Consider the following 27,254-nt stretch of genomic DNA (forward strand, 5'->3'; position numbering starts at 1 on the left):
CTCTCAGCATTTGTCGTCTGAATGAATCTGTCAATAACTTTGAGACACATAGCTTACTCATCATTAAATTATTTGAAGTTACAGTTTGATCAGTTTATCCAGTCTGTCAACAAATTTGACATTAGTTTCACCAACTTTGTCAGTCTTGACTAAAAAGGTTTCTTTTGTAATCTACATTTGGCTTTGGATTGAACTTGAGATTCAAGGCTGCATTGATCTGACAGTATGTAAATTTGTCAGTTCGCTGCATTTTTTTTAATGACTTCATTACACTTTCACCAACAAGATACTTAAGATATTTGATAATCTTGTTATCTGCTTTTTCTAACGCATTAATGAAATCATCAAATGTCTCTATCCAAGTAGTCTGTTGCCAATATTTAGCTTTTTGACGGTATTGAACGGTGGAGTTGGTGGTTTCAAGAAGGCTGTATTTTAACCATTTAGAAGATTGGCAGACACTGAGGGTGGTGTTCTCTCGGACACTGACTGCTGTCCGCTAGGACCTGCTTCAACCCCACTATCTCTAAGGCGCTGTGCTGGACTCCAAGTCATCCTGGACAGTCTGTGGAACCTTGAACTCCCTCTTGGTCTTCATTGGAGCCCAGCAAATACCAAAGGAAATGATGGACGGAGTGTTGAACATTGCAAGCACTCACCCCCAGTCAACTGATCTGGGTTTAATCCATCACCGTTCTTTAGCCCACTCTGCCACCCCAGTTCAGACATGGCCATATGCAAATCAGTCTGACCCTGTGCCTCATGGGAACAGTCCAGCCGGAACTGCCAAGCCATGTCTTCCCTGGACCGGAAACAAGCTTCCTAGGACTGGTTTCTGGCATTTCAGCCGTCTTCAGCCAGGCTTGCTTGAATCCAGTGGCAAAGTGAGCAAGGGACTCACGTCTGAGCATACCCTGCCAACTTATGGCGAACAAAGCAAATACCAAAGGAAATGATGGACGGAGTGTTGAACATTGTAAGCACTCACCCCCAGTCAACTGATCTGGGTTTAATCCATCACCGTTCTTTAGCCCACTCTGCCACCCCAGTTCAGACATGGCCATATGCAAATCAGTCTGACCCTGTGCCTCATGGGAACAGTCCAGCCCGAACTGCCAAGCCATGTCTTCCCTGGACCGGAAACAAGCTTCCTAGGACTGGTTTCTGGCATTTCAGCCATCTTCAGCCAGGCTTGCTTGAATCCAGTGGCAAAGTGAGCAAGGGACTCACGTCTGAGCATACCCTGCCAACTTATGGCGAACAAAGCAAATACCAAAGGAAATGATGGACGGAGTGTTGAACATTGCAAGCACTCACCCCCAGTCAACTGATCTGGGTTTAATCCATCACCGTTCTTTAGCCCACTCTGCCACCCCAGTTCAGACATGGCCATATGCAAATCAGTCTGACCCTGTGCCTCATGGGAACAGTCCAGCCCGAACTGCCAAGCCATGTCTTCCCTGGACCGGAAACAAGCTTCCTAGGACTGGTTTCTGGCATTTCAGCCGTCTTCAGCCAGGCTTGCTTGAATCCAGTGGCAAAGTGAGCAAGGGACTCACGTCTGAGCATACCCTGCCAACTTATGGCGAACAAAGCAAATACCAAAGGAAATGATGGACGGAGTGTTGAACATTGCAAGCACTCACCCCCAGTCAACTGATCTGGGTTTAATCCATCACCGTTCTTTAGCCCACTCTGCCACCCCAGTTCAGACATGGCCATATGCAAATCAGTCTGACCCAGTGCCTCATGGGAACAGTCCAGCCCGAACTGCCAAGCCATGTCTTCCCTGGACCGGAAACAAGCTTCCTAGGACTGGTTTCTGGCATTTCAGCCGTCTTCAGCCAGGCTTGCTTGAATCCAGTGGCAAAGTGAGCAAGGGACTCACGTCTGAGCATACCCTGCCAACTTATGGCGAACAAAGCAAATACCAAAGGAAATGATGGACGGAGTGTTGAACATTGCAAGCACTCACCCCCAGTCAACTGATCTGGGTTTAATCCATCACCGTTCTTTAGCCCACTCTGCCACCCCAGTTCAGACATGGCCATATGCAAATCAGTCTGACCCTGTGCCTCATGGGAACAGTCCAGCCGGAACTGCCAAGCCATGTCTTCCCTGGACCGGAAACAAGCTTCCTAGGACTGGTTTCTGGCATTTCAGCCGTCTTCAGCCAGGCTTGCTTGAATCCAGTGGCAAAGTGAGCAAGGGACTCACGTCTGAGCATACCCTGCCAACTTATGGCGAACAAAGCAAATACCAAAGGAAATGATGGACGGAGTGTTGAACATTGCAAGCACTCGCCCCCAGTCAACTGATCTGGGTTTAATCCATCACCGTTCTTTAGCCCACTCTGCCACCCCAGTTCAGACATGGCCATATGCAAATCAGTCTGACCCTGTGCCTCATGGGAACAGTCCAGCCCGAACTGCCAAGCCATGTCTTCCCTGGACCGGAAACAAGCTTCCTAGGACTGGTTTCTGGCATTTCAGCCGTCTTCAGCCAGGCTTGCTTGAATCCAGTGGCAAAGTGAGCAAGGGACTCACGTCTGAGCATACCCTGCCAACTTATGGCGAACAAAGCAAATACCAAAGGAAATGATGGACGGAGTGTTGAACATTGCAAGCACTCACCCCCAGTCAACTGATCTGGGTTTAATCCATCACCGTTCTTTAGCCCACTCTGCCACCCCAGTTCAGACATGGCCATATGCAAATCAGTCTGACCCTGTGCCTCATGGGAACAGTCCAGCCCGAACTGCCAAGCCATGTCTTCCCTGGACCGGAAACAAGCTTCCTAGGACTGGTTTCTGGCATTTCAGCCGTCTTCAGCCAGGCTTGCTTGAATCCAGTGGCAAAGTGAGCAAGGGACTCACGTCTGAGCATACCCTGCCAACTTATGGCGAACAAAGCAAATACCAAAGGAAATGATGGACGGAGTGTTGAACATTGCAAGCACTCACCCCCAGTCAACTGATCTGGGTTTAATCCATCACCGTTCTTTAGCCCACTCTGCCACCCCAGTTCAGACATGGCCATATGCAAATCAGTCTGACCCTGTGCCTCATGGGAACAGTCCAGCCCGAACTGCCAAGCCATGTCTTCCCTGGACCGGAAACAAGCTTCCTAGGACTGGTTTCTGGCATTTCAGCCGTCTTTGGACCTTTGGAGTTGCTCCGAGTGGCCACTCGGCAGCTTTGGTGGTGTGCCACTTCGTGTATGGACGGCTCCTTAAGCACAACCCTACGCACTTCATCTGGGGCTACTCCACCCAACGCTTAGTATGAGGACTCGTTACTCAATTCTGGCAAGCAGATTCCCATTTCTTCTATTTGAATTGTTTTGTTTTTAGGTGTTTATTTGTACTGTCAAACACCTGGTTGATCTCTGCCACCCAGTGCTTCCGAGTGCAGAATTATCTTGCAATTTGTTGTCACGATTTGTTGCTCTTTCAAAACCTGGTTGTAGCCACCTTTAACATTATCACTACGTATTATGTATAGATTTAGGTTGCATAGTAGAGCAGTACCTTTTTTATGGCATTGCCAATGGTTTCTTGATTAGTTATCATCAAATGCTTTACACTGACTGTAATTGTGCTTTGGCTCCACATACACCAAACTTTGATTCGGCACTTCGACAGAGGCACACACCAGCAGTAAGTTGGACCACGGCAAACTCTCTGGGAGAGCACTGTCGATCTTCTAGTTACTTATCCCCTATATCGTCACAAATTATAGCATCCTCCCCAGCCAAGGTACCCGCCAATGACTACGCCACACACAGAGCTTAGTATAACAAGTCTTTATTCTTCTCCGTGTAACCACGAACTCAACATTCAAAACCTGGATTCACTGCACTACGCTCTAACACTTATGTCACAGTTCTACAGAGTCGATCGGGAGATAAAAGGGTTCCATCATTGCTAACTTACACAACACTACAGGTCTGTTAGAAAAGGTTGATAATCTTGGAGTGCTATATAGCTTTCCTCTAATTTCTATATGTGATCTGCTGATCATTTCACTATCTTTTTAACGTTCGAAAATTAATAAAAACAGTTAGAAAAAAAAATCGCCAACGATTCTGCTAATGTTAAAAGTACCTCATCCTCTTGTGCTGGGCCTGCCCTCTGTCACAACCATTCAAGGTGATCTGCCACAAGTTGTTTACTGTCATCTATAGTTAGAACTTGTCATACGTTTGCTGAAGGATGGCAAGCAGCATGTTGTTCAGGAGGGCGAAAAAGAGTAAAAAATACCATTAAGGTCCTTACTCCGTTGTATTTTCCCTATCACTTTCCTAACTGGTTAAGAATCATATTTCAAAACCCTGCAAAATGCTGGAAAGGGAGGGGAGCATTTGTCAGACTTCACAACAATCAAATATGATGTGCTGAACTTCCTGCGACGAATTGCTTCTGTTTTGGAATGTACATTCAGTCAGTAATGCTGACAAAATGTATAGAAGTTATCGGATTGATTTCCCTACCTCTGCAACGAGCAACCGTCCATAGAAAGACACTGATGCTGCCTTAATGAAGCCTCAGATAGGTTGGACCCTTCCTGTGATTAATACTTTGAATATTTCAAACACCATCCACTTTTCAGCAGTGACATCTAGCTCATGTCCCGGTTTTTGGAGAGGGTCGACTAAAAACGGGGGAGGTGTTTTTTTAATGTTTTACAGAGCAGGGATAGTTAGCAGTTGTTCCAAGAAAGCAATTTAATTCACAGGCAAGCTACTGGGTTTAAAAATTGCATCTTATGTATTATCTTACTGCCTGTTGTGTAATTATCTGCTGAGGAGAGCTGTCATTCTATGCGCTCGCTTGACGGAAAATTATAGTCCTATTTTTGTGAAATTTCACGTTTTTTTGCTTTAAAATTCTGGTCACCCTATCTTTATGGAAAATTGAATTTGAATCCTTTATAGAGTTTGAAGCTCATTATCCGTTACTGCAACAAAGGCTGATTTTCAGAAGAAGAGGGAAACAGAACGTGCCATAAGATCATATTCTTTGTGCTTTAATGAATTAAAGGTGAATTTGGAGCACATCATACAGCAGGATCACCAAAAGGAGGCTGAAAATAGACAGGCCCATCAAAATGTATTCTAATTGCTTAATTTTCAGAGGGAACATGACCCTAGGCCAATTAAAGCAGGCTCAGATAGCTAAAACAATGTTTGCTGGAAACCCCCAACGTTTCTGAAACAGTCAGATGTGCAGGGATTCGCACGTCCCTCAGCAGTTAGTGGAGCCACAAGATATAGGAAGCGGCTGATTCTAGGGCAATTAACCAGTGCTTGTACAGGTAGCCTAGAAGGGAAACCTTGTTTGGTCTATTTCCAGGGTTTCTTAAGCACTTGATTCACAGTGATAGTAAGGGGAGGTGAGAAGGAGCATTGTGTTCCATCAGGCTGTTACTGGCACCCATCCACAGCAGCACTTCCCACTACCCGCACTCCTGAGGGGCTATTAATGTTGGCCAATGGGAGTGAGGAAAGATGTTTCACAAATAGGAAAATGGGACTACATGCCAAGAGCCTCATAGAGTTGGCCCAGGGGACAGAGTGAAGAGGGGGGCCTCACTGTGATATTTTGTAAAAAAGAGGGTACTGCCTGCTGGGGCGTCAGATCAGGCTCATGAGAGGGAGACAGAAGGGAGAAATTCCCACCAGCTGCAGAATGCCAGCTCACCTCGTCGCAGGGGAGAGATAAATACCCCAGTGAAAATAAATTCTAATAAAAAACTGAATCAAAATATCTAACATATGTTGCTTTTAGAAACAAACAAAAGCATATCTCAAAGCCGCAGCAGCTTGAATAGACAGAAGCAGCAGATCGGAGCTGTATTTTTTTATTTACCAAGGGGTGTGCTCACAATACTTTAGTCACAGAAGTGTTGTAAACACACTGAAAACACTACAATTTAGAAAGCACTTGGTAAAGCTCAGAGATCTGCTTTTTATGTCCACCAATGGAGTCTGCCTCTGTTGTGATGGGGCTGTGAGCATCATGCATGCATCTTATTTCACCCTCTATCGTACCCCGGGACATCCTCCCGCTGACTTCAATACGCTCATTTGCCCTGAAATCGTCCCTCACCCTCACAAAAAGAGCAGTTCCATTGAATTCAATTGGATGACCACCTAGAATCTCTGAATCTCACTTTCCTTGGAGACTCAGAAGATCTTGAGAGGTATTCATCATGCCTTCCCTTACATTTGAAAAGCTGTACTTTTTTGGGGTTGCCAGCACCACATCCATTTGATTTATAAGTCATTTAGGAATAAGTTAGAGAGCACTAAAAAAACAAGAACTCACTTCAGAAGTTTCTGTTTTGAGTTTATATTTCAAAGATGAAAAAATTGTTTTTTTGCAGATTGTCTCCCTTTTTACCAACTTTAATGTAAATTATGAAATCTCGCTCCCTCTTCCCATTACCTTCCTGACCGTAAAGTATAATGAGGCGCCCAACATAAAAAAACATTCCATTCAAGAGAGGCTTGGAAGAACGTTGGAAGACGTCTGTCCAAGGCGGGTGTTGGATCAGCTTTTTGTATTTACAGAATGTGCAATAAATAAAGGCATAGAAATTCATCACAAGTTCAAAGGAGAGAACGGGGAAGGGGGAGAAATGAAAGATAAATAAAGCAGCCATATTCAAGAAGAAGAAAATCCAACGCACACAAATCATAGTGGTTTCTCTGCTTCAATAAGGTATTTATTGACACAAAAAGTTTAAACTTTTGTAGGTTTGAAATACCTCACTGGTCCGGAATATTATTCGGTACAGATACTGTGGTCCAAAGTCTTTACTATCTTCCAGCTTCTCTCGTCTGAGACTAACAGCCACTGGGCCAAGCTTTTCGTCCACCCCAAAGTAATTGGAATGCTCTGAAACAAGGACACATATTTTAGTTACATCACTTTCCATTTGGAGAATGTGAGCCGGGCTTCTTTCAGTGACTACAACCAGAGAGAAAGCATAGTGCAGAGTTTAACAGTGAGAATTAGAAACATCGGCACACTTGCACATTTCAAGCATAGCACAACAATATGCAGGTGGGCTATCCAAAGACTGGATAAAATCAAAGCTGACTGTGGTCCTCACACACCAGCTATCAGAGGTTTTTCTATATACCACCACGATGCCCCGTTGAGCAACTTTTAATCCATTGGTAACAGCGGAGAGAGAAAATGGGTGAATTACAGGGGGGCGATGAAGGTAAGGGAAGTAATTAAAGTGGGCAAAAATCAAAGGGTCGCAAAAGTTGTACAGATTTTTTTGAGGCTTGGTAAAGCTCCAGTAATGCTCTTCTGAATCTTTAAAAAGCTGCACAATTCTGGAGAGTGAGGAAGAATAGAGGGAAGTGGGTGGAGTATGTGGTCAATAGTTAGGGTTAAAATAAGGCGAGATGGGGAAATCACAATATGTCCACGCTATGTCTTTATACGCACTATTTTTTGCAAACAACCTTAATTTGTTTGCTTGATGCTAATTGTCTTCACTAGCTGCCACCTCTGTACCTAAAACACAAACATAGATACTCTGCCTATAAGATCCTAAATGAGATGACACCTTCAAATGAAAGATCATGCCCACAAAAATGCATGTAGCACTACCGTGGGAAAATTAATTGAACGGTATTGTACAATGAATTCTTAAAGTGTGGACTCTTGGACGAGGAGAAGATAACTCATTATCTGCATTCCAAAAATGAGGTGCCCAATGAGCTTGTACTTTTTAATCATGCCTTTCTCCACCAAGATAGCGTGCCATAGTTATTTTTACTGACAAAGGAAAATGACTACAATAGGATTCTATTTACGCAAAGCGTATTGGGGAGTAGGATTGTGCCCTTTGGGTTGACTACCTTTATCAGCCACACCCTAATGGGAATCAAATGCCAAGTTGGGTTCAAAGGAGGTGAGTAATTGGTAGTTTCTTTCTTCTTTCTGTTATTATTCACACTGTTTTCTCTGTACAACAGGGATGTGGAATTCCTATAGCCCGACGCCCAAGAAATATTGTTTGAGGTCAAGGGCAACAAGTTTTCATGCGTATTTTGTCCTTGGGACAAGTAGGCCCAACCCCCTGCAGCACAAACCCTTTGGCTGCAAGTTTGCAGTATCACATTATGGATCAGGGAAGGGCACTGTCTGCAGTTAAGATGATATTTTTGCCCATATGTTAATGCTGTTCACACTTGTATCTATGGTTCATTAATTGAAAGCCTTTATTATTCGGTTGAGCGCTCAGGTAAATGTTGTAAGCTTCGACTGCATTATTGTCAGTGGTTGCAGTATAAAAATGTGTACACACGTTTTCAAAGTTTAACAATATGTGGCAATGTATAATGCTCCCAGAATGCACTCTGATTTGCTGCAAATATTTGCAGGAGCTTGAAAGCAAGATTGATGATTCTTTGCTTTCAAAAGAAAATGTTAATAAAAAATTAAAGCAGGAAAAAACATTTTGATTGACTACTGTAAAAGTTCAGGAACCATTTCTTTGCAGCATCATTTAGTAACAATTGTTGGTGCATGCTAGTATTTCCCAAAAATATTCATAATGGAAAATCAGTGTAACCAGTTTCAGAAAGATTATGGGAAACAAAAAAAACAAGCATTGGCAAAGCCAGTAGGTCTGAAATTAGTGGTCAGGGTTTTAGTTTTGTCAATGTGTGACTTGTTTTGGCATGGTTTTTGTAAAACCTTATTGGTGTGTGAGCTGCCGGGCCCTCACCATTATAACAAACATTGGCAAAAGCAAAAATTGTTTTTTAGTCTCAAAAAGCACACACTGCCACAGTAGTTACTGGCAGTGAACAAAACTACTTTGCGTGCAGAAATGCTCCTTGTGAAAGAACAGAATGCGGTCACTCACAGTGAAGCCAGAGAGAGACAGAATTTTAATAAGCACAAAAGGTCACGGTCAACGCTAGTCCAAATTAGGGTCCCAATTAAACAAAAGTCTCAAAAGTGCACCCATGGTATATGTCCTTGCATTAAGTGCAGCTATACGGGTTTTGTGAATTCCCAAGAATTTAAAGAAGCTTGACAAGCAATAATACTCCTAGAAAATATTTGTGAACTGCATTTTAGCATGAGCAAATCTGCATGTGTAGATTTGTTCATGCGAAAAACGGAGTGTTTGAAAGTTCACTTTCCCTCCAACCACTTTTTTCCCAACTCTGGAAGAAGTTTTACGTCTGCCATTGTCAGAAGTAAATTTCCAACATTTCTCAATATGGGAAAAGATTAGAGAAGAGTTGTTGAAAACCCTTAAAACATGCAAGTTAATAGGTTTGCACAGACTCATAAGGGCATTCTAACCCTAGAATTATTGCTTACCACTACCTTCAGCCCCAGTATATAGATCTGTCGAAACGTGGCAACATAAGGCATTGCAAGTATTCAAACACTACTATGGTATGAGCCGTGGCATAATCAGAGAGGCTATATCAGAGCTCTTATATAGTGAGATTGCTGCCATAATTTGTTGCTGCACTACATGGCACCAAAGGGGCAAGTGCATTTTGTTACAGGACAAGTAGATTTATGAAGCAACCTGCCCCATGGACAAGTCGATCTTTTATTAAATTCCACACCCCTGGTACAAAGAACTGCAAACAAAGATTTTTTCAGAATAACATACAAAAAAGAAACCATTAAATTTACCTTTTCCATAAAAGTAGTCTTGGAAATACCGAGCTCCTAAATCCACGTGCTCAATGCTGTAGTGCTTCAATCTAGCCTGGTTCCTTTGCATTTCCTTCGGTACCTCTAGTACAGAGATGCTTGCATTAGTGCAAAAAACGTTTAGAGAAGGTTCCATAAAACCACCTTCACCTCTAGTTGGAGAAATAGCGGAAGCTTTGGAAAAGCTGACATTCCGTTCACTCATCCCACCAGTCTCGTTTCTAAAATGTGGGCAGCTAAGGAGTAGATCATTACTATTTTCGTCTCCAAGGTCATGTTCTAGGTTTTCTTTGTAGTTCAAGTCTTCTGTGCTGGTGAAAGTGGACTCCAAGCCTCCTAGCCCATAAGCCCTTGAAACAGCCAGGGAGACAGCCGAGGCTGCAGAAGCACCTGTTGTAGTGTTTCTTCGCTGTGCAATGTAAGATCTATTAGCCACCACTTCGTTGAGATCAAAAACCATACTCTGCACATCAAAATGCCCAAAACTCTTTTGACAAATCCAAGGTTTGCTGCTGTCATGAGGCTTAACCTCCTCGGGATCCATAGATGTTTTGCCAGATTCGTTTTCACTTTTACTGTTCCTTAACTTTTTAAAAATGGACTGGTCATGTTCACCTTTTTGATTCTTTTTCCTAGGCTTATCTTTTTCTCTCTGTAGGGAATGGAGTTCTTCTTTCTGTAGCTGATCAATTCTCACATCTGGTTGGGTGCTCCCAGCTAGATGAAGACTTGATGCCATGCTGGAATCGACCCTGAGTAGTTGATTAAGATCTTCTGCTGCAGAACCTTGCTGGTCAGGCTTCTCACTACGAAACTCTTCCAGCATTTCAAAGAAACTCTGCTCGGAAATTCCTTGAACGTCTATGGAAGAGGTGCTGCCATATTCTCTACAGAGAGGCAACCCGCTAGTATACCTAGGCCCTCGGAATTCCAAGGATTCCTCACCGTCACACTCACTGAGCGTAATTTCACTGTTACTCCGATTTCGAAGCTGAATGAAGGTCCTCCCGGGCGACCGTGGCCAACCATCAAGGAATTCAACATCCTTGGACCTCTTCCTGGACATTCTATGGATGCCTCTGAATCCTGCACTGACTGGTGGGTGCTGTCCATTATACATGCCTCTTGGCACAGCAAACTCTCTACCAATTTTTGACATTTCCATTTCTCTCAGCGGGCTTGGAGTTGTTGACTCTTTAAATGCTTCCCTTCTTGGAGGCCAATCAGCAATCCTGGCACGAACACCCATTTTTGGCATTGCAGGGGTGGTCGTGCTAGGTCGTGCAGTAGTGTTTTCAGTTGTTGCTGAGTAAGGCTGCATGGCACTGCCATTTTGTACCCAGTATCCTTGTGGGTAGTAATCCCCACTCCGTGGACTGAGTACATCATTCCCTTTTACTGGGTTTCCACCACCCTCCGAGTTTTCATTGTGAATTGGTCGAAAGGTTGTCATAATCTAACAAAAAATAATTCTGCAGCCAACACAAAAGTCCCTCTCATTTGTATCAGCCACAAATTACTCTCAACCATTGTTGGGAGCAGCTGGCTCAGGGTTTACGTGCAGAGACTTGCTATACGATGAATAAGGTTTTCCTGCCTTCCTGTCCCAGGCCGTCACCACCTCATTTTCAAATCCATTAAGGGTTCCATCGACAGCAGACATATTTTTTGTGGCCAGAAAGTGAAAAGGCTCGAGTTAAGACTTCTGAATTTATCTGTAGAGTGCTACTTTGAAGAGGTTATTTCAAGATGGCAGCCAGGAGACAGAAGAGTTTCTCAGCCCATTCTACAAGACAAAAGACACAAAAACAAAGCATGTAAAAGACAGATACTTGAGGAGCACGTCTAAATATATGAGGGCACAGAAGCGGGTGAGAAAGTTTTTAACATACAATTTTATTGTTTTATATTTCATGTCAATAATATTTTCTGCCCTTTTAATTTTGGAGGACTAAAAGATAAGTATGAAAGGCATGCGATCATTTTACTTCCTTTATTGATCAGCCAAGTTATCTGCAAAACTATCGAAGACAAATATTTGATAAGTTTAAGACTGAACCATTTACCAACAAAAAGTAACAAGAGTTTACTAAATATTACAAGTTATGGCAATTGTCAGCTGAGTTGTGAATTAAGGAACTTATGGCACTGAAACCGGATTTTAATTCAGCTTTTTTCCTAACTGGACAGCAGCTTTCAGCGGGGCAAAGTTATGGGAATTGGTCAATGTCTTTTGTAATCATACACTGCATTACACATAGTCCGCTGGCATTCAAGTTGAAAGTCATGAATCTACTTTTAACTGAAAAATATTTTCTTGTTTAAAAAGATCATGAAACCTAATCAAAGGGTGCGCTCATTTCCGCCTTCCATTTTCAATGATGTCAGTGGAATGAGCGGCGGCGGTCCTCCATGGGAGCAGAGGGGCGCCGCCCCCAGCCCCACACAGCTGCAGAAGGCTGGAAAAATTAAATGGTAATAAAAGGATTTAAAAAACTTTTTAGTTTCTGCCGAACGAAGAGGGCAGTGAGGGGCCAGTGTGTCGTTGCTGCTGATTGGCAGCAATGACAAGTGGCCCTTTCCATGTGAATTGGGCATGTCGGTTTGGCAGGTTACAATATTACAGCCAAACAGACATGCGTAATTCAACCTCTCCCACCCGGCTGTCATAGACAGCTGGGTTGGAGAGCAGGCGCAGGCCCTTCGGTGCTCTTTGGAGAGCTGAAGCAGTCTGCTCCAGCCAATCCAGACACTTCTCTCATGCAGCATGAGAGCAGTGTCTGGATTAGATAGGAGCTGCAAGACTAGCATTGGAGGAGTCGGGTGCCGGCCAGAGAACACAGAGGGTGTGCTGCAGGCTAAACAGATAAGTGAAGAAAAAAATAATTCTTCATTTAAAAATGTAACTGTTTCTTCGAATTTTGTTTAATTTTATTTATGTCGACTCACCATTTTTGTGGGTCACCAACCGCCCCTGGATACGAACAATGTAGATCCTTTTGATCGAATGGATAGGGTCTTGGCCTGCCCTCAAGCCAAACATAACCTTCTCTTTTCATACAGCAAACGATTGTAAAAAATATTACTTTCTTGTTTGTATTCATTTTTAAGTGTCAACACGGGTGCTCTAGCGATGTCCTTATGATTTTGGACATCTGTGCTTTGGTTATCACTGTTGAAGTCAACCAAAAAAATGCAAAATTACATTGAATATTCAATGCCTCCTTTGTGTGGCTTTTTTGGGTGCACTGCCTTATGAACATCAAGCAGGGAAAATTTCAGAGCGATTTAGAATGCTTAAAAAATATTCCCAGAGTTTTCTAGAATTTGCAAAACCGCAGGAATTGTCAAAATGTAATGTTTAAGACCACAATTATATATGGAAACGTAAGTTTCAAATCGGAGGCAATATTCTTACATTCTTCGAGAATTTAGAGGTACAAAAATGTTCCATCTGGCTTCGCTCTGTTTCTAAAGGCTCGTTGAAGTAACCAAGCCTGGGTGTTGCAGTACATCTACTCTCTTGAATGAAACACATAAATGATAACACTAGGGACACTCTGAAGCCTTACTGCCATTATACGTGCATAATGACAACAGTGCGCGTCCTCAATGTACAAGCAGCACAACATTTCAACACTCCCTTTTGTCATCTGTCCTTTGATTTTCCCCATATGGCTGCTCTGCCCAAATACAGCAATTGTAATAGGGTGGCTGCAGGAAGTGGTAATCCAAAGATGAAATATGGGTTTTGACTGCACAACAGGAAGAGAACCGAGGCCCAATTCCACGTGGATGTATGCAAAGCCTAAACACGAGGCATACTGGGCTTGTAAACCAAACGGTAAAATACAATGATGTTTACACAGTACGCAATGCATATGTCCATATTAAGTATTCCAGTCGAATGTATTTGTCGCATAATCTAAAAACACCAAATGATTTTTTCTGTTGATGCATCTGAACCCTAGAACTTACCTCTCGATTAGACCGGGCATAATTTTCAACAACGTAAACCACTACGCCGATGACATGCTCCTATTGAGCAAATGGCAATTAGCAATCAAGCAAGCAAACCTTAAGAATTGTTTTAATTAAGTATTATGTCTAATGAATCACTTTACTAAAACCCACCTTCAGGGCAACACAGATACAGCAGCAAACACAAATAGATAAGAAAGACATGTTATACAATTAATAATTGCAAGTGGCCCCACTTTTTTCAAAGAAGAGCAGATGTGGAAGCAAGAGCTGCAAGCGGCAGCCTATAGCCAAGTAGAGGTACCTTCATCTAATATGTTCAAATCCCTACTGGATTGTTGTCTTCAGCAGGATGACTTGGGATCATGTCCTCTCACAATATCACACACCCTACCCGCCTCACAATTTTCAAAGACTAAAGCTGGAAGCAGGTGGCTGCAAACATTCTTTTGCATCGCAACTCCTCCTTGTCACAATTATCAGCATAGCCAAAAACTCTACCTTTCCTATGCTTAATTTACAGATTATGTCCAGCTAAAGCGAGTCACGATGGCTGTCGTTCACCAGCTCCTGCAATAATAGGCAAGAACCAATGCCTCAAAGAGAAAGTGGATTATTTAATGGCCATTATTGGCTTGCAGCTATGGTCAATACCAGCAGTACATTATCTACGCCCCCTTTGCATCTCAAAAGAAGCACCTTAACCCAAAATTCATATCTATCCATACCCTTCAGTCGGGGGTTTCGGGGGTTGTGGGAATGTTAGACGGGCACTGCCCCCCCCCCCCCCCAATGAGTACGATATACTGAGAGATGGGTATACCATACATTGCAATGAACCAGGTTGCTGGACCTCCGGGGCTCCTGAGGTGATATATGGCTGCAATCCCATACTAACAACATTTGTTTACAGGTTTGACTTTTATCGCCTGCATTTTCTCCCCTACCATCTATATGTTTAATGTGATAAATGCAATTTGTAACCCAATGCTCCTTCTCATGAAAACTTAATAAAGTGTTTTAAAAAATAAAAAAATCCATACCCTTCTGTCGCACACAGCCAAAACCCAAAACTCTCCATCCATGCACTAAGAGCCACATATCATGCCTTGTGAAGTCTAGAGGTAGTAATATTGAGTACTGGGACTGATTTGAGCCTTCTGTTGACAGCAGAAGAGAGTTCTAGGCTCAGGAACCTGTCACATGTCATTATGGGTTTCTGCATAGTCATCTCCAAACCCCGGAGCTTGTTCGGTATGACAATTGATGATGCTCGGTGGATAAAGGGGTGTAGCAGCTTTGAACACCTTCAGCGGTGTGCCAAATGGGGTCAATGTTTATGTGATGTGTGATGGTGCCAGAGACAACATGAGGAGTGCATTGGGGAGTTATAGTTACACTGTATACCATTGCCGACTAACTTCAATGGTTATTAATTAGTTATAAGAAAGTAACTTTAATGTCCACGTACCTGAAGTTTTGTTATGAGAATTTATTTCTTTGATCATATGCATGTTTATTTTTAGTTCATTAAAACTGCAGAAATTTTAATTATAAGACTTCTGATAGGGCAAATAAAATTTCACAAAATGTACAATTTCTTCTCCAAATCACAAACCTTCTTGCAATATGTCTCACAAATGAGGAGTCCTGCGATTTCAGCATTATCCGATATTAAATCGTAGATTATTATAAATCTTAATCATAGTTAGGTTAGGTAGTGAATCTGAAGGCATTTTACAGACTATATTACATTTTTACATAAGCAACATAGATTGCCCTAAAAGGCAGTCGGCTCTATGCCATTTGTTTCTCTTCAAAGTAAAGAAACAAAGTTATAGATACATACCCATACCTGTTGGCACATGCTGCCAAGTACGGGTGTGTAAATTGCACTACCCATGGCATCAGCTCCTTCCCCCACCAGAAAGCAGAGCCGGTTCTGGCATGATGGGCCCACCCAGGGGTAATGCTGGGCATATCCTACATATTACTGGCCTTCTCTGGCATAGTCTAAGTAGCTGTTCGCATATTCTGCACATGATTGACTATCCCCTGGCATAATACTAGCCCCATCCATCCTTGATATGGTTAGGCAATGTCTCACAGAATTAGAAAGAAATCTTTGCTTTTGAATGCACCGAGAGAGGGGCAATTAACCAGCTCTTGCGTGAGCTATGATCCTATCTGAGCAGAGGGAGTGGTGCGAAGGTGGCAATAGGAACAGTGATTTAGTCTAGAGCTTATGCAGTCACTGATTTCCTAGTGCTCTTTAATATTTCAAACTTCAAACATATTTGTCTTCGTGATTGGTTGTATTGCGTCTTTTTAACAGTTCAATTGAACTGAAAGATATCTTGAAGTATGCGAAGCAGATCAACTTTGTAGCAACAACCAGGACTCGAGATTCGGAACTTAAGGGGGATATTGATAGCCATAATTAATTGAAAATTAATTGATATGGGGACGCTCCAACGGCACCCTCTAGTTTGTAAGTTTACCTGCCACCAAATGCCGCGGCACTTTAAAGAGCCTTTCACTCAAAATCCAGCACAAGGAATCTGCTTCCGTCTCTGAGAGGCATGAACCTTCCCACAGAACCTCACCGAACCCCCAGTGGGTTTGCAAAGTCTACAACAAGGTCGTCAAACAGGCCCTTCCCAGCACGTTTCCAGGCACTTCTTGTGGCCTGCAGTTGGCTCTTTCTTCACGCTGACCTCGAGACAACAGACAGTGAAAAGGGATTTTTTCCAGCAGAATTCATCTTCTCGGATTAGGAAAGATGGCAAAGAGAGGGAATCATCGTTAGTCTATCTTCTGCGGCTGTCTCAGCCATTTTGTGCAGGGATCTGAAGGAGTTAAGTAGTTTGGAAGGCCTGTCCTTACGCTACCTTTCAATATTTACCTATAGCATAAACTTTCATTGGTAACTTTCATTAGAACACATTGGCAAGATCGCTTGTGCCTACCTGCCTAGGTGCTTTGAAGACCAGTAGATCAGACTGGGTTTTGGGGGGGTTGTGGGCGTGTACCACATCTTTGGCAACCAGATTTGTTTTCTGACATTTTGCCTTTCACACAAGCTTTTGAAACGCTGAAACGAAATACATGGTGTAAAAACCCGTATGGAGAACGCCAGCCTGGCAGAATCTTAGATATCGCGATAAAGAGAGGTTGTAAATGGGCCCTTTCATTTGAAATGGAGCAGCTGTGCATGGAGAAACTGAATATTGCTTAACTCTTCTCACCTTGACTTTAGGCAGCTGTGAAAACACTGCGGCAGTTACGATTTCATGCGTTGATGCAATAAAATCAACTGTGAGAAAAGGAAAGCAAAAAACGAAACAAATCCTAAAAAAACTAAACAGTTCGGTATCAGTTCAGTGCTCGTTGCATCCACGTTTTTTTATTAAAGTATTTTAATACAAACAAGACCTGCGAAAATGACGAGCGTTTTGAGTGTTTAAAGTACACTTTTCACAGATAAAACAAAACGCGTCGATATTTCAACCCCAATGTTCGAGTCAGAACCAAATCAACGCTGACTGCACCTTTTACAAACTTAAGTAGAATTGTTTTTACTTATTATTAAGAAAAGGAGGACTTTCAACTTACATTAAATTGGTGTCCTTAGGAAGCAGAAAAGAGTGTTTAGCACTTTCATGACACACCTCAGAAGACCTTTTACTGGGGGGAAGAACCGTTTTAGGTCTGACGTTAGCCAAGGCATATGGACTTCACTAGAATTATATACGTACTTACAGGGGCTTTCACCCAGCCCTCGCCATCCATTGGTCTATTACTGTGTCATTCATATTTATTAAATGCCCATTACAATATATAGCATGGAGTAATGAGTGAGCTCACTCAAAACACTGGCCAACTTCACGGTGAGTGGCGGCATTCTGCCTTTAACTAGGAGAAGCTTTCTTGAGAGAAGTGTTCTTCAGTGGCAGGGACTACTACGGCAATGTGTGCTTTTTGAGGCCAAAAATATTTGGGCTTTTAACCATTTTTTTTTTAATAACAATTGACGTGAACCTAACATCTTCCCCAACAATAAAGTTTTGTGAAAACCATGACAAACAAAACATTGAAAAGGCTAGAAGACAAAGACAGACCTATTAGCTTCACCAATGCTGGTTTCAAATGAGTTGTTCTTTACACTTGTTTAGGTGGGTCTGACGAGGATGAAAACAGGCTTCGTAATTATTTAGTCTGACTTGACAGCGTAGCTGAAAGTTAAGATGTGCTGCTACACTTCTTTAAAATTCATAGAGTAGGGGTTGGGACCACCAAGATGAGTATCACTCTCTAACGTCATGCTACTGTCTGCATGGTATATCATTCTGCCCTCTAGAAATGTATGTGGGGTTATTTTACATCTGAAAAGTAAACTCATTTGTGCCAGTAGCTGCAGGTGAAGGGCACAAAACTCCTTTTTGGGGACAATAAAGTAAGAACAAATAAAGGGAGAACAGAGGTGTGAGATAAAGTCACATAAACTACACTATGGTGGAAAAAAAGGGTCAGACTTGAAATTAAGACCAGGCACCCAATAATATTGCTGGATGGATGGAGCGGGGTTGGCCAGGTCCACTGCCTGACAGGAAGGCCATGACCATAAAGACCCTAAGGGCTGGGCGAGCTGGTAATATGCAATCAATAAGCCATAGGTGGGAAGATTCCCAGAGGATCTTGACGAAATACTGCTAGTCTTTACCAGACGTATAGGCAAAGTAGACAGAGTGTTGCGGAACTCGGACGTGTAGTTCTTTGGTGAGTAGGAAATGGGCAGTGAACGACAAGTTACCTAAGCCTGCCAACCACTGTTATTGGGTACTGGCGGGGAGGCAAACATCGTGAAGAGGGCCATTACCAAAAGACTTTGGGCCACACAGATTGCCGTATAATTCTGAACATCTGCTAGGAATCATTAAAATAGTCAATATCTTGTGAACACAAGAACTTTGGGTGAACTATTCCCATATTTACTTGCATGTGCTGTGTCAAACCATGAGCAGTCACACTGCCCAGAGAAGGTGCTGGACACTTCTGCAATAGACCACCACACAGAGAGTGTTGAGGTGCCCCTGCCACCAGGGCTGTGCGAGTGCGGGAAAGACTGAGTATATGTACTTGACCTGCATATGGTTGGATGTGGTTTTTCGGGAAGCCTTGGTTGTATTTTCTTTATGTTATTAACTGCTCAGAGAGAAACTGAATAGACAATGGTATTGCACTGAGCCTACTTGTTTGTTTCTTGAGATGGGCAGTAAATGGGTTCCTGGATCTGTATATTTTTGGGGGATGATAACCAGAAAAGTAACCTTTAGAGCTACACTGAAGATGCCCACTACCTATGTATGAAACAGGAGTACCTCCTGTTACACCAGTAGTGCATACTAGATACACATATATAAGAGTTACGCCAACAGTGTGGGGAGAAAGTGAGGATCGATTGTACTAACTGGGAAAGCCAAGTTACATTTAAAATTGCTATTCATATTACAAAAGCAAAAATACAAATTCCAGAATGCTAGAAAAATGGTCTGAAGCCATTATGTCCTTGCCCTGAATACGTCAGACGTGCCTTGACATTCATCTCATTGCCCTTATGTGGCCTTAAAAAGCAGCCTCTGTTAAGTTGAAAGCCAGGCAATCTGTGGTGACTGTATGATGGAGAGACTTCATGAGGTGCATCAGGATTGGGCACAAAACTAATGTTGCAGCTCCGACAGGCCTATACAAGCGAGTAGCCAGAATTATTTTTAAAAAACACTTTGAACCAAAGCTCTAAGGCACAAAGCAATTGAGCCTAAATCTCCGTAGAAGACCTTCCTTGTCTCTTCCATCGAAGTATTTATCCATTCAGCCTTTCACCCTTCCTTCCACCTGCTGATATTCACCATTTCACTTTTACATTCGGTCATCCATTCATCCTTCTTTCAATCTTTCACCATTCCATCTGTTCACTGGCAATTTTATCCATCCATTCGCTCACAAACCCATCTATGCATGCATCCATCTATACAAGCATCTATGCATGCATCCATCTATACAAGCATCTATGCATGCATCCATACAAGCATCTATGCATGCAGCCATACAAGCATCTATGCATGCAGCCATACAAGCATCTATGCATGCAGCCATACAAGCATCTATGCATGCATCCATACAAGCATCTATGCATGCATGCATCCATCTATCTATACAAGCATCTATGCATGCATGCATCCATCTATCTATACACACACACACTTCTGTCCGTCCATCCATCCATCATTTGGCTTCTCCATCGATAGAGTGTTTCATGTATTGTTCATCGGCTCATCCACCCATCATTCATCCATCCTGTCAGATTTCAATTTACTTTGTCATCCTCATAGTTCTGTTTACTCTGCCAACCTTTCACGCACCCATCCATCCTCAGATTTCGTTTTACTCTGCCAGTCTGTCTGCGGCGAAAGGCAGTGTGTGAGGCAATGGGAGGCAGCAGGAGGTGTGGCAGATAAGCCTTAAGAAAATAAAGCGTGTTTTATATCGGAAACGATAGGCTCCCACTGATTGTAAGAGTGAGAACTAAAAGAAGAGATCAAGGGATGACATGGTTTACCCCTTGAAAGGGGGGAGGAGGGGCAACATAAAAATAAACTAATTAACGAGCACAAAACAAACGGAAAGGGCAAAAACTCAACACTAAAATAAATCACAATAATGATGAAAATGAAGGTAAAAACCCCAATTCAGAAAAAACCTTATAAAAATAATCAAAGGGACCTTGTTGTTTACTGAGCTGTTGACTCGCTAACAGGACGATCAACGTCCGGCTTCGGAGAACGGCCATTGCCCTCTTGCTTTGTGTGTAAATTCTATGATCACTACAGATATCAATGCACACAGGGATGTGGGAAGTGCTCTCGCGCACAAACATCAGACGATCACCAATTTCTTGATCCAGTTCAAACTTCATACCCTCCCCTGAAACCAAACACGCCACATGATCATTATTCTAACAGTTCCCTTCCCACTTCAGCTAGGCATGAGACTCGATACTCTATCTGCAAAACGTACATCCATTCTCTTGACCGCTTTCCATCAGCCAAATCTCACTTTTCTCTTGTATAAAAGCGACATATCATATTTTAACTCCCAAGCCTTACCATTCTTGATCGTCCCAGGACAGAAGCTGATGACCAACATCGACCTTAGAGCAATTCAAACAGAAAATCCCACCAGATTTATTAGTATAAAGATTTTCTGTAAACGTGTTGTGGCTTTCCTTTGCCATATCTTGGCAGTGGAATACCCTCGCGGTTGGTCCTTTCCACCACCTCGTTTGATTGAATATTGTACAAAGTCATCTTTCATGCATAACGCCAATAACTCACTTGTGCTTAATATAACTAACCTCTAGAACATTCTTCAACCTGGAAGACGTAAACTGTATGACGTTGTCTGTGTCTAGGGAGAATGTTATAATGAGGTAAGACCACTCCCTGAAAATATAATGGCAGCATGCACAGTCGAAGGTAAACACGGGCACTTGTATTCGTTTAAAAATATTTGACACAACCAAATACTTCAAAGTCCTAGGCAAAATGCCAAAAGGATCCAAAAATACAGTTGATACATTTTCCACCAGTCCATCGGGTAATTAAACACCAGTGAGAGGGGAGGGTGGGCAAACAACAATTTCATCCAAGTTTATGTACTACACAACTGTTCACATAATGTATTACCATACAATTTCAGCTTGCACTTCTCTCAATTGTAGCTTAGTAACAATGGCAATCAGATTCAGCAGCTGCTGCCAGGAAGCACACATCGGTCCCTCTGTAACAGTAAATCTGAGTTAATTGTTGTGATTATTTTTATTTTAATAACGCATGCCAACCGAAGTTTCATGGCGCTTAACAACTGGTAAGTAAGACACCACCATGGATCCTACATGTGAAAAAATATGTTTGAGAGTTTTCTAGAACGGAAATGATGATTCAATAAGAACTCATTCAGAATTCCTGACCTAAATACTGTTTTTTTTTTTTGCCAACCTACCATTAACATGCTTCTGGACTTACAGCCCTGCTTAACTTATTCCTGCAGAATACCTGCCAGCACATTCAACAGCACCCATTAAGGTGACCAATCACTGACTGTCTTCAGACAAACATTAACAGTTCTGCTTGGATTGGCAGCATGCCTGGGAGTAAGTCACGTTGCACTCAGCCCAGCAAAAACCTTTGGGAGAAGCATCTAATCACATTCTACACATCAAGAGCATGCATTCCGACCAGGCACTCCTCTGCAGGCTGGAAAGACATCCTCACTTTCTACTCGCATGCCCTGCGGAAGTGACAGGTACCTGGAGACAACTTCACCCCAAGCTTGCGTTCTGCAGCAGCATGCTTCTTGAGGAAGTGGCCGATGTACTCAACAGATGGTCGAGCCTAATGTGGTTTTCAGGTGGATGTGCCCTTTGTTGTTGTCAAGATTAAGCCTCTTGGAGAGATGCAGAGATAGACTGACATCACACTTAAGACACGCAAGGTCCACAAAACACGTTTACCCACCGCTAGTAGTAATAAGGAGACGGTCACTGGCAGTAGGAAGCACACATTTTTATCAAGAGAGCACAGTGGAGCCCAGAGCTGAACACAACAATGCAACTGCATGAATTAGTGGGACGACTGTAGGGTGTGTTGAGTATCAAAAGATAATAAAGTTAAGTCAGCATCAAAAGGTAAATAGTTTTTACTCTAAAATACAATGCAGAGTTTACATACTTATCAGCATAATACAAGTCCAGCAGATCTTGCGCTGAGGTGGGCACACAGACACAGTGGGCTATGTGTTTATATTGTCAATGCCGGGACATGCCACAATTTGGTGGAGCCCATGGATAGAAAAAACCTAATGGTCGCTTTTGAGGCCTATATGTACGAGGTAACAGTCTAGAAACAGATCTAGTGCTTTTGAACAATCAGTTTGCAGAGCTATGCTTATCCACAAACTGACCACCGTATTTTTTTTTAATTTTTTTTTTAAAAGAAGTTTTATTGTTTTCACACAAATTACAACAAAAGGACACGGAATCAGATCGTATACACATTGTAGTGGGCAAAACACCATACACAATCATCATTTCTCCAAGTAGACCTAGATCGGGCCTCCTGAGGCCATCCGTATCAGCCACCCTCCCCTTCTCTCCTTCAGCTTCTCTAGTCATCTGAGTCAGAGGACTCCTCATCAGAAAGAGGTGGCGGATCACATATGTTGCCCCTATATTTGTTCCATGCTCCCCACACTCTGACCCACTTTCGAGGACAACCCCGCCTGATAAACACGTAACGCTCAGCAAACATAGCCCCATCCATTTCCTTTTTCCACATCGACAGCAGTGGTGTTTCCACCGCTCCCCACTTTTGAGCTATGATCCGTTTAGCCATCATGTTCCCTAACGTCACCCAGCCCTGCGCCTGGCGATTAAGATCCGTGGGCTCCCACACATTCAGCAGACATCGTCTGGGGTCTGGCAGCAGTGACACCCCACACACCTGCGACATCGTTCGCAGTACTCGCCTCCAGAAGAGTTGAAGAACCGGACAGTCCCAGAGCAGGTGATAGAAGGTTCCCTCCTCCCCGCAACCCCGCAGGCAGAAGGGATGTGGTGCTCTGCCCAGTCTGTGCAACAGGCTCCTGGTGAAATATGAGCGATGTAAAATACGAAGTTGCACAAGACGCAGCCGTGAGGGTATACCCGCCTCGCGCGGTGACGCCAGCGCCTCCCGCCAATCTGGGTCATCAAAATCACCGACCTCGTCGGCCCATTTCTCCCGCAAGACCCCCATAGGGTCCGGCAAATTGTTGATCAGTTTGCGGTATGTGAAAGATGTGGCCCGCTTAGGCATGTATTCGGTCAGCAGCCTGTCTTCCAGCGGAGATGCCTCTGGAACCTGCACACCTGGGGTTAACTGTGCCGTCAAGGCGTGTTTCATCTGCAAATATCGGAACCATTCTGAGGGAGCCAGCTCATACTGTTGTTGCAAGCGAGCGAACTGCACAACCTCCCCTTTGTGCCACACGTCGCCTATCACCGAGATCCCGATAGCGTCCCAAGCGGCAAAGCCCCTGCTGTCCCTGAGTCGTCCCAGTCGCTTCGTGTCCCAAAGAGGCGTGAGCTGCGTCAGGACTCCGCGCCACCCCAGCCTGGCCTGTGCCGCATGCCAGATAGACACAGTCTGACGTAGAGGGCCAATCAGCTGCGGGGCCAGCCGGGCATCATACAACGGGGTTAGCATACCCCTTTCGCCCAGTATATCCCTATCTGCCTTAAACGCTGGATCCGACTGCGGCGCATGGAGCCACTGGTTAATCACCTTAAGCTGCGCCGCCCAATAATACAGCTGGATATCTGGGAGAGCAATTCCCCCATCGTACCACCCACAGACCAGTTTCGCCTGTGCAATGCGTGCTGGTTTGTTGCCCCAGAGTAAGTTAGAGACTTGCGCTGCAACCGCTCAGAAATAGGCCGGCGGCACCGGATAAGGAGTATTTTCCAACACATAGAGAAACCTCGGCAGGGCCATCATTTTAAAGAGCGCCGCCCTCCCCACCAGGGTTAGGGGCAACGTTCCCCAGTGCCGCACATCCTGCCTGAGGCGGTCTAGTTGAGGGCTTAAGTTGTGCCTGTGAAATTCCATCTGATCCGAGGCAACGTGTATCCCCAGGTATTTGAATGACCCCTTCGCCACCTGTATCTGGCAGCCCTCCGGCAGTCGAGGGGGGGGGGCCCTCAGCACCATGAGGACCGACTTCGACCAGTTGATCGTATAGCCGGATGCCCGGCCAAACACCTCGCAAATATTAAGTAATGTAAGGATGGACCGCCTCGGAGATGACAAGTAAAGCAGTATGTCATCCGCGTACAGGGAGACGCGGTCCTCCCAATTCTCCGACCATCGAAGGCCTCTCATCATTGGCTCCCACCGTATCCATGTCGCGAGGGGCTCAAGTACTAGGGCGAAAAGCAGCGGCGAGAGCGGGCAGCCCTGTCGCGTACCTCGCCCCAGGGGGAAATCCTCCGACATGTGCCCGTTGGCCGCGACATGGGCCAGCGGCTTGGTGTATAGGAGTCGGATCCAGGCACAAAATTTCGGCCCAAACCCCAGATGAGATAATACTGCGAAGAGAAAGGGCCACTCCACCATATCGAATGCCATACGGGCATCAAGGGAGAGAATAACAGCTGGTTCCTGAATTCGGTCCATTCGGGCCAACACGCTATGTAAGCGCCTCAGATTGTGGGAGGTACTCCTCCCGGGCATAAAGCCCGACTGGTCCGGGTGCACTATGTCAGTTAAGTGTGGCGTGAGTCGGAGGGCCAGCAGTTTCGCAAGGATCTTGGCCTCTGCATTAAGCAGTGAGATGGGGCGATAGGAGGCGCATTGGTCCGCCGGCTTACCCGGCTTTGGCAGTACCACGATGGTGGCTGTTCGCTGGTCTGCGGGAAGCTCCCCCATCTCCAGGCCGTGTTTGTACATATTCAGCAAGTGTGGGGTCAGCATCTCGGGCAGTCGTTGATACAGCTCAATCGGGATGCCATTAGGACCCAGTGCCTTGCCAGGTTGTAATGCCGCAATAGCCACCTGTAGCTCCTCGACCGTAAGATCGGCCTCTAAAGACTCCCTAGCTTCAGGGGAGAGCTTAGGCATCTGTAGGTCACTAATGTATGTCAGCGCCACCTCCACCGACATGGAGGAGTTGGAGGAATACACCCCACGAAAATGCCCCGCCAGGGTGCGCACTATTTCTCGTGGGTCCGACGTTGTCGACCCCTCGGCCGTGGCCAGCTGCGCGATCCATCGGGCTCCGCTGTCACGCCTGTCCAACCACGCCAGTAGCCTGCCGGTTTTATCGCCGACATCGTAGACCGTATGCCGTGAGGCCTCAAGTCGCTGTTTGACACGGTCTGCCAGGTGTTCCCTGTGTTTTACCTGAGCCACTCGCAGGTCATGGGAGGTTTCACGGGAGGGGGTTTCGGCTTGACGAGCCTCCGCAGCCAGGAGCTCAAGCTCCAGCGTCTGCAACTCAGACGCTTGCATGCGTTTATATCCTGTGATGGCAGCCATCACCTGGCCCCGCAGCACCGTTTTGTACGCCTCCCAAAGAATTGTGGGAGAGTCGACCGAAGCGGCGTTCTCGTGGAAGTAGAGTTTCGACCCCTGTGTGATGGATTTACTAATCTTCGGGAGACGCAGATAGCTGGGGCGTATCGGGTAAACGCGGCGGCGCATCAGGTGGGAACTGTGGTAGTGCAGAAGGATCGGGGAATGGTCAGAGATGCCCCTGGGTCTAATTTCAATACGTTCAACGTTGTGAAGGCATCCGGGGGAGCCCAGAAAATGATCAATGCGGGTGAGACTGTTGTGCACCCCGGAGTGGAATGTATAGGAGCGTGTCTCTGGGTGGTGCCAGCGCCAAAGATCTGTGAACCCTAGCGCCGCCACGAAGCCTGCAAGTCGCGTTGCGCCGCTGCCCTGCGCCCGAGGCGGGGACCGGTCAATGTGATCATTCATCACCGCATTAAAGTCTCCCCCAAGCAGCACCTCTCCCCCCGGTAGGGTAAGGAGAAATTCACTAAGTGCCGGAAACGCCGTGGTATGCAACCCAGGAGGGATGTAGACCGACACTACATTATAAAGATGCCCTTCCCATTGTATGTGAGCCGCGGCAAACCTCCCGGCTCCGTCCGTTTGTACACCAAGCACTATTATTTGGGACTGTTTGCGCAGCCAGATGCCAACCCCTCGGGACCCAGAAGTAAACTCAGAGTGAACCACCATCTTATATCCCCATCTGTCCAGCGCTTTAGTAGCCGTGCCGGTGAGATGGGTCTCCTGAAGCAAGACCAGCGCCGGGGCGCACCGTTTAATACTATGCAGGACCAGGCCTCGTTTGATTTTGTCTCCTAAACCCCGTACATTCCAGGTCAGTAAAGAGAGGGGCTGCACCGGGGTCGATTCAGCGTCAGAGGCTATTGGAGTAAGCAAATCTGACTTCACGGCGGGTGGGAGAGGAGATAAAGCAATAGGCGGATAGAGCATAGTGTGACCCAGGTTGTGTGTACGACATGTGTATGATGTAAGTCAGAAGGCCGTGTCCTACCAAACCAAAACAAAGAAACAAAACCAAAGAACATACCCCGTCCCCCCACCCCCCTCCCTGCCTCCCTGCCACACGGACTCAGAACTGCCCGCCACCCCAACTCAGCAGAGTGCTCAGTCCCTTGAACCCCAAACATTACTTGCGCTTTTTAGGGAACGTGGAGTCCGAGGGGGACCAGGACATCCCCCGTCCCCAGGTCCATCGTTCATGTCTCAAACCATTCAGTATGCGGACACTACATCAACACCAGTTCCCAGCGGGTAGTCTTGAACTACAGTTCGGTCAGGAAGCGAGCCGCCGCATCAACCCGTGGGTCCCTCCTCAACCTCTTCAAGGCGCTGTTCATGTCCAGTAGGATCGACCTCACTCCCGGGACGCCTTGTCCCTCGACTCGA

General features: G+C 44.9%; 1 protein-coding gene across 2 annotated transcripts in view; it reads right to left on the reverse strand.

The window, feature by feature from the left end:
- SIPA1L3 (signal induced proliferation associated 1 like 3) overlaps positions 1-27,254 on the reverse strand; it is a 657,587-nt gene that overhangs the window by 416,920 nt on the left and 213,413 nt on the right. For both annotated transcript variants that reach the window (XM_085625340.1, XM_085625341.1), the window contains exons 3-4: positions 9,688-11,494; positions 6,770-6,900 (exon numbers count right to left, since the gene is read on the reverse strand). In XM_085625340.1, coding sequence (XP_085481466.1) covers positions 6,770-6,900; positions 9,688-11,161 — 1,605 coding nt within the window. In that variant the 5' untranslated portion in view covers positions 11,162-11,494. The remainder of the gene's footprint in view (positions 1-6,769; positions 6,901-9,687; positions 11,495-27,254) is intronic.

Source organism: Triturus cristatus, chromosome 9 (assembly GCF_964204655.1).
Source record: "Triturus cristatus chromosome 9, aTriCri1.1, whole genome shotgun sequence".
NCBI lineage: Eukaryota > Metazoa > Chordata > Amphibia > Caudata > Salamandridae > Triturus > Triturus cristatus.